At 32.4% G+C, this 8725-nt stretch overlaps 1 protein-coding gene across 2 annotated transcripts; it reads right to left on the minus strand.

Annotated features, from left to right (window-relative positions):
* Positions 1 to 399: 399 nt before the first annotated feature.
* On the minus strand, positions 400 to 7516 carry LOC114193167 (uncharacterized). Of its 2 annotated transcripts, none has more exons than XM_028082878.2 (5): positions 7244 to 7516; positions 6936 to 7071; positions 4970 to 5107; positions 4763 to 4887; positions 400 to 742 (listed from the first exon to the last, which is right to left on the minus strand). In XM_028082878.2, the coding sequence occupies exons 1-5, from the start codon at positions 7285 to 7287 to the stop codon at positions 583 to 585; spliced, it is 603 nt and encodes a 200-aa protein (XP_027938679.1). In that variant the 5' UTR covers positions 7288 to 7516; the 3' UTR covers positions 400 to 582. The 2 variants fall into 2 exon arrangements, with proteins under 2 accessions (XP_027938679.1, XP_085522132.1); XM_085666006.1 differs by lacking the exon at positions 400 to 742 and adding an exon at positions 4011 to 4375.
* Positions 7517 to 8725: the final 1209 nt, after the last annotated feature.

The raw sequence follows: 8725 nt of genomic DNA on the forward strand, positions 1-8725 counted from the left end.
AACCAAGAACCCAATTGAGTCATACACAAACCTATAAAAAAGACAATTTATTTCACAAATACGACTTATCCAACCTGTTTAACATACGGACCGATCCACTTAACTACTTCTAACAGTACAGTAATATATAAGAAAGGGAAGCGACAGAACGACAGTAATATATATTCTGTACATAACGATTATCATCTTCTGTCGTATATTTCTTTCTCTGATTCTGTCAAAGGAGATCTTCCAAATGTAATGAACAGCCATGTTTTGGATCCTTGTTATGTAGTACTCAGAGAAAGAGAGATGACAAATGACCTTTCACACATGGTCAAGATTCTTTAACAGAATTCTTAGCAGAGCGTTCCATTTCTAGAAATTACCATCAGAATGAATAAAAAGGAACAGAAAATCTCCTGAAATATTGAAATATTTTCAACAAAATGAAGCATATAACTAAATATATTTTATATAATGACAATGCCGATGTGTTCTCCACTTCTACTACATTAGCAAAAGTATATATCACACGGCTTCTGGTGCAGGGGAATGAATTGTACAGAAAATGCAAGATCCTAAAAGGTTTTGGTTTCGTTGCTAATGCACATCACTGGGCTCTGCCTTCCTCTGTAGAAAAAAAGATCCCAGTATGACAGCAATACCGGTGATGGCTATAGTGAAAAGAAGGCGTTTAGTTGAGAAGTCATTCTGCGGCCTTCTTCTAGCTCCTTGATCTCCCTCGGTTTCCCTCACATTCCTTCAGACAAGACATAAGAAATGCATTAATTGTAAGCGAGAGACACCTTGTGAAGCATGAAAAATGATAGAAATAAATCATACAACAACGATATGCACAGAGGGTGGCGTATCATGATTCATAAGACATTCAACTACAACACAAGCACTTGTTGAAACCTTTATTAAAATGACGAAATCAACTTCAAATGTTGATGTTCTCAGACAGATGATAAGTTGATAATTACTTGCTCATAACTTCGAGCAGTATGTCCACGATAATGAATAGCATTAAATTACTGTGATACATTAAATCAATATAAGCTCATTCACACAATGCTATCTACTTTTACAAGGGAATGTGGACGGTTATAACAGTGTGATATTATATCACAACCACTAAATGACGGGTCTTTGCTACTCTCTCTAGTAATCGACTTGTAAATTACTTAAAAATGTTTTTATGCTACCTACTTTATCCCAATAGTAGAATATTTCAGCCACTTTTACTTGGGAATGTGGACCGAGTTAGAACAGTTTGTTATTACATCACAACCACTAAATGATGGACTTTTGCTACATCCTATAAATGATATAGATATGTTTTTAGTCTCTATAAATAACCAGATTTTGTTTAAAGTGATTTAAATAGCTATTTTTGCACCACAAACAAAATAAAAAATTCATTATGACAAAAAAGTTGAGAGCTTTTATTAGGGACCGAGAACATACTTAAACTCTGTAAATATACATCTTAGCACTCATCTGTAGCTACATTTATAAAGGGGATATGCTATTTTGCAAACACATTTTCTATATCTCATTTTACCACTATAACTACCACTATGATTGTCCTCCCTAAATCTTAATTTACATTTTCTAAATCATTCACATCTTCCAATAGCACAACACATCACAAACCACCAACTATTTATTATGTAACAACCATTATCATTTTTTTTTTATATTTTATGAAAATACAGAACCACAGGGTGCCCCTTTTGCACTAGTCTAAAATAATTTCGTTACTACAGCAGCAATACAATGTTTATACTAACAAATATTAATAGGGAAATTATGATGATAATTGCTATGCAATGAAAATGGAGGAAGTGAATTTCTGCCGATTGCACCATCATGTAGCTCAGGATTACAACCAAAAGCCCCCTCCTTCGTAAAGTGGCCGAAGGAATAATGGAAACAGTGAAATTATTTAACAAAATCCCGACTAAATAGTCTTCTTGTGCCAGCCAGCCAAAATAAACAAGGGTATTGTACTTTTCATGAACCAACTCTCCAGAAAAGCTTTAACTGTTTGCCCAAAGCACAAGAATGATTTCTATAGCTAATAGCATGGACAACATATAGGACCCCCTTACCTTGTGCTAAAATTTAATGCATTTTAAGGAGAATGGGTTATCGATGATAAACTTCTGGACAGCATATCTATAACAGCTATATATATCTTGTGAAGGGAATGCCAAAGAAAGCAAAAGAGATAAGACCCTCTTTTTATGTTTCAGATACACATGACATGTTCAATGCAAAGTTCATAAGATGTGACTGCATTGTACCAAAAACCAAAAAGGGGAAGGCTGTTGGATAACAAGTAGATTGAGAGAGATGCTGAATATAAAAATGATTATTAACATGAGCACCAAGGACCAAGTACTTCCACTGGTCTAAATAAAAATTCCAACACCTAGAACAGGACGAGGACAGGCCAGTGTGAACAAAATGGGAGTGATGGCATGACAAGGAAGGAAGTATGATAGGATGCATGACATTGACTCTGATGACATAGCTCAATGCTTCATGGCAGGATAGGCATTGGAACTTGATTGTTTTCAGCCCAAAATCCCACAAGAACTATTTTGCAGTGTCATGAACTAACATTCTCAAACATTTATGTTGTTGGGTGAAAGCACATGAACATTTTACATTTAATAATAGTACTGAAATGCAATATAAATATAAAAAAGAAGAATTAACATTATAGTATATTTGGGTAGAGAATTTTTAGGGAGTAATTCATTTTTATTGAGAATTTGAAATATTTGATGACAATATTTTGTTTGGAGAAAACATCTTAAAATAAATTGAAATTTTAGGAATTTATGAGAATAATTTGATTATTTAAAATTAGAGAATTTCAAATATTACCTTAAAAGTAAGAATTTGAAATTGTTTATACTCTCTCTTCTACTAAATTTATGTCTCTTCTCTTTATTTTCCTTCTTTGTTTAAGCCTCGGTCAGGGTAGCTTCAAGCAGATTTAGCTCAGGTCACTGTTGGTTCAATTAAGGTCTTGGCGTTCACCTAGATTGAGGTCCAAGTGTCGTCAGCTCGACATCACTTTTATGACAGATGTGAACAAAGTTTCTCTCATGTGAAAGTCGACTGCAGTTATTTTTTGGTTGCAATCACCAAGGTTTCTTTTTGTGCTGCGATAGTTCCATGATACTTCTTAGTTGACGTTGGTGTTTTCTTTGACAACATCAACATTGTTTTTTGAATGACGTCAAACATGAATCTTTTGGTTGGCATCACCTGGGATTATTTTCTGTTAATGTTAGTCAGGGTTGTTTTTTGACCAATGTTGATAAAAAGTAGGTCAAGGTTATTTTTCAACCAACATTAATTAGGGTTATCTAGACCAAAATAGGTAGCCGATGATGCTAGCCAAAGTTTTTATTGACATCGATGAAACTATTTTTTGATTGATGTAAGTAAGAGTTTTCTAGTAGACTTGATAGAGTTTATTTTTGATTAACATTGTTAAGAGTATTTTCAGGCGAGAGCTACTTTTCAATTGATGTTTGTCAAGGCTTTCCTGGCCAATGTCGATGGAGTTATTTTTCAGGGGATGTCAATCATATTTTTCTTTGGGAGTATGTAGTGGCTATTTATATCGATGTCTATAGGTAATTTTTTTTTTTTCAATCAATGTTACTTGTGTTATTCGATGGTAATTCTTGTATTTAGTAATTTTGAATTGTCTTATCCAAATAAGACATTTGAAAAACTAAACAATTTGAAATGAACAATATTCTAATTCAATGTTTTTGAATGTTCTGGAAAGTATAAAATTCCTATCCAAACACAAGGTTAGGAGGCTCAATTTCTAGCTATATGAAATGTTTTGGATCAACTTAACCCAGCTTAAACTATAAAGTGGGAGGTTCAATATTGGTTTTATATCTATTCAAGTAAGAAAACTAAAAATTTAATAATTTTGGATTGTCTTATCCAAATAAGACATTTGAAAAACTAAACAATTTGAAATGAACAATATTCTAATTCAATGTATTTGAATTTTCTGGAAAGTATAAAATTCTTATCAAAACACAAGGTTAGGAGGCTCAATTTCTAGCTAAATGAAATGTTTTGGACCAACTTAACCAAGCTTAAACTATAGGGTGGGAGGTTCAATATTGGTTTTATATCTAATACACCCATTCATGCAAGATTCCATTGGGATTTTATAGATGAATAATGCCCACTGCACCTAGATCTAAAGTTCAACTTGATTATGAATGGGGTGGCAAGGAAAAAGATCACAACCACTTGATCATAGAGCTGCTGGTACCATTTCAAGGACCAATACTCCTTACAGCTTAACATGTTGAATGAAGACCCGAGACTGGATTTATGTCTGCTACATGAAGTAACCAAACCTGTAGTGTAAGTTGAAGCTTGAAATGGAACAGCTACACAAGCATTAACTCTACTAATAACAGGGTCCTGCCAAGCAGTGCAATCATGCACTTAATACTTGCACGTGTGGCCCAATATTAGACACAAGTAGAGGACAATAGGGATACCCGATCTCCTTAACCCTCAGAATGGATGATAGCAAGTAAAAAATGGAAAAAAAGTGTAGAAATATATATGCATAGTGAGGAAGAAATATGCATACTATAATGAGATTGCTAGATTTTGGTCTATGAAAAATAACCTAATAATCCTACAACTGGGAAATTGTGAACAAAGTTATAAAGTATTTAGAGGTTGTGTTCACAAAAATGCTGTAATTTCCTACCTTGAAGAGCCCACAGAAGTATCTTGGATAATGCCATTGCACCGGGCTTCATGGCTGAATCTTTCACGAAGTCTAACATATTTGTTACAAATGTGACAAAGTTCTGTTCGATTCCCACATACTTCCTGAGAGGTACAAATATCAAACTGATATTAGAGCAAAAGTATACAAGATCTTCTCAGCTTGAAAATTCTTTATAAACACTACCTGATGCTCGGCCAGATCAATTGCTGGCAATGGAAACTCACAGAACTCACAAGTGACAATCCTTTGAGGGCAATTTTCACCTTTATGGATATCTAAAATATCACGCTCCATTGTCTCATTGCATAATGAACAAGAAACCTGCGCCAAACCATCTCAGTTTAGAACTAAAACAAAGGTGGATTTTAAATCTGACTTTAAGACAATTACAGTTTGCCAAGGAGGCTGGGTTCCAAAGAGGGGGTACACGTATAGTCAATTATGATGTACAAATATGATACATGTATTAGATAAAATACATATTTGATTTTCAATACAACTGATTTTAGAATATACAGAAGATAAAGAGGATAACATACAACTTTCATTTGTAGTTCATTGATAGAAAATCATTCCGTGTTTCTATCTTATGTGTGTTTCTATGTCTCATGTTATAAAGTTTAGATTCTCATAGCTTTTCCTTAGAGGCTTAGATACTTCCTTCATATGTATCAATGAAGTATCCAAGCACAATAGTATCAGTTGCGTGTAGAAAATGCAAGTGTTGGTACGTACCCAACTATTTCATTGTTTATTGAGGATGATGTTAGCCCTAACACATCCAATAAATCAGTATTCCAGATTTTATTATTCTTCCATTTTTCTTCCTTTAATGATATGATGGGTTCTTTCATTGAAGGCACATACCAAATAAGATTTGCAGAAAATATAGATTTAAGCATCCACAGCCGTGAATCATATAATAACCATGACACAATCAATTGGTAAAATACATTTACTGCTACCGCAAATTTTTCATCTTCTTTATACGACACCTAATAAACCACAATTAGGAGAGGATGAAGTTATATTCTACGAAATAAGGGGAAAATAAAAAAAACCATGAATAAATCTACTTTAAGAATAACTCTTTATATCCCCATTGATGAGACCTTCACTATTATCAAATGTCCAACAGTCCATCTTTCCAGGCACGTCATTCATAAATCCAAACCATCCGTGTGTTTATGAATTAATTTTTAATTGACCGGTATTGTTAAGTCCAATTCAATTTTAGGATGGGTGATAAAGTATTTAAAATACCCATTAGATATCCCGCACTGAAATCTTCTTAGCATGCCCTCCCAGATTTCAAGTTTTCCAGCCAACAAAGTACATTATTTCATCTGCATGTTCTGGTAAGAGGACTTCTAGATGTGTTCCAGTGAATATTTCTTACTCAATAAACTATGATTGCTCTTAGGCTCTTCTTTGCTTTTAGTGTCCTCCTAATAGAATTTAGGAAGTTAAAGAATTAGATAGAGACTGGTTATAGAATTAGTAAGTTGTTATAGTTGGAATAGCCTTGTAGAAGGAAAGGTATTCAGATCAGTTAGATTTGGGAACTAAGCATTTGCTCTGTTATAGTCTTGAAGAAAGGGGAAACCCATGAAAAAAATCACCTCAAATTTGATTCATTGTTTTATTGCTAGTAATTCAATAAACATTAGTATTTTTCTTTTTATTTCTGTTTTTCTCAGCTTTTGCTCAGAACCCGTTTTGGGTTCTAATTTTTTCTTCTTGAACCTTGTAAGAACTTTTGGTGTCAATGCATATGTTTGGTGTTTTAAAACCCAAGAACCCTCCCACAAGATTATAACACACTGCATGTGTTTGCATCTATGCTAGATGCAGAAACAAAATACACTAAATGAGATTGGCAATTTTTTAAATAAAAGCACTTGAAATTTTCTACTCTTGTCAATGCTAATAACTCTGCATGTAGAGGCAACCACCTAAGTTCAGCATATGTATTCACAATTTGATTTGTCTTGAACTATCGGCATTAGGCAATCAAGAATCCTATAACCATCTACCAAAATTGCAATCACAATCACACAAAAATAATTCCAAGTAATACGAATTTCGTGTACATTCCACACAATTGAACCTGGAAAACAAAAAGCAAATGACAGAGAACTTCACATACCGGTGCATGTGTGTTTAAATAATGATCCTCCACATTTTTTCTGGGAACCATATCACCACAGATTTTGCATTTTTCAAGTTTCCGAGAGCAATGAGCATAATGCAAGTCAATATTTGCAACAGGGACAGCCCGATCACTGAAAACATATCATCAATACAAAGAAACAAACATCATGCATAAGAGAAAAAAAAAGGCAATGCTTCCATTTACCAAACAAATAATCCCAATTTCCCACGATTTTATTTATTTATTACCATTTTGACATAAAGCAATTAAACAACATAATCAATTTTTACATAGAGTTTTACCAGTGAGTGCATATACTAGTGTCTTGATCCGGAACAGCTTCCATCTTCGAAGACTGAAACAACCTGGAGAAAGAAGAAAGAGATGGAGATTCGGATTATACGAGTATTGGGAGAATTAGGTTTCGGAAAATTTCAGATTCCGACTAAACAAGGTTTGGTGGATCTTAGATTCCGATGTCTGGTGAATGGACTTTTGGTTGGGATAACTTTTTGGGAAGCCTTGGTCGAATCGATGATTGAAGACTTTAAGTCACAAATAAATGCGGTGGTAGATGCAGCATTGTTGTTTGTTTACCGTACGCGCCATTCATGCAAGGAACATCCACCAGATTGGGCCACTTTGGTTTGGGCTACCATTCTTCATACATTTTTTTTACGTTATCCATTAGTTCGCTTTTTCTTCCTGTAGTCCTATAACTTCTAAATGCACACCTTGATTTTTTGTTTTTGAAGAAACAGAGTCTTTATGAGTTTTATTTCATCTTGAACCTGAGCAGCAGTAAGGACGAGTCATGTTCCAGCTCTCACTGATAGAATAAAGTATAAAGTTTCTTAAAAAAATTTATATTTTTACTTAACATTTTATTAAATTTTTTCATTTATAAATACTCAAAAAGATTTATATTAGTCCGTTGACTTATTAAAAATTACAATTTTCTTTTAATTCGATGATATGAATATTATATTGTCTCATTAATTTGTTTACTAATTTTTACGTGTTTAGAGATGTAAAATGTGATTAGTATCAAATGATATTATTATTATATAAAATAATAAATAATTTTTGTTGTTTTAATTAACTACGATATCTTTTTATATTTATCATAAAATCTCATGTCTTAATATATAAGTAAATGATGTGATAAGACAAAATAATAATTATGTCATTTAATTAAAAAAAAAAGTTATATTACAATAATTCAGTTAAAAAATATAAAATTTTCAAATACTAAATAATTTTTTTTAGGCTTAAATATACATTTGGTTCTTATTTTTGTTGATTTTATTCAATTTGGTCATTATTTTCGTTTTATGTTCAATTAGGTCCTCATTTTCGTCAAATTGTGGTCAATTTGGTCCTTTTCACTAACGGTGTTTAAATAGTTAACGTTTTTGAACAGTACATGCCACGTGTCAGCTCCTGGTTTTTTCGATTTTTTTTTAAATTTTTTTAAATTTTTTTTAAAATTTTTTTTAAATTTTTTTTAAAATTTTTTAATTTCAAAAAAAGTGTCCACGTGTCAAGTCATAATTGTGCCACGTGTTAATGCTAGTGTCACGTGTCAGTTTGTACTTGTATTATTTATTTTTGTTCAATTTAGTTTCGATATTCGTTATTTTTGTTGAATTTAGTTCCTATATTCGTTATTTTTGTTTAATTTAGTCCCAAAATTTGTTAAAATAAAACCATTTAATTTTAAAATTGACATTATTATTAGTTATTTTTTAAATTTAATTATAAATTATAATATTTAATTATTA

Source organism: Vigna unguiculata, chromosome 8, assembly GCF_037176805.1.
Source record: "Vigna unguiculata cultivar grain cowpea cultivar isolate G323 ecotype 2 chromosome 8, ASM3717680v1, whole genome shotgun sequence".
NCBI lineage: Eukaryota > Viridiplantae > Streptophyta > Magnoliopsida > Fabales > Fabaceae > Vigna > Vigna unguiculata.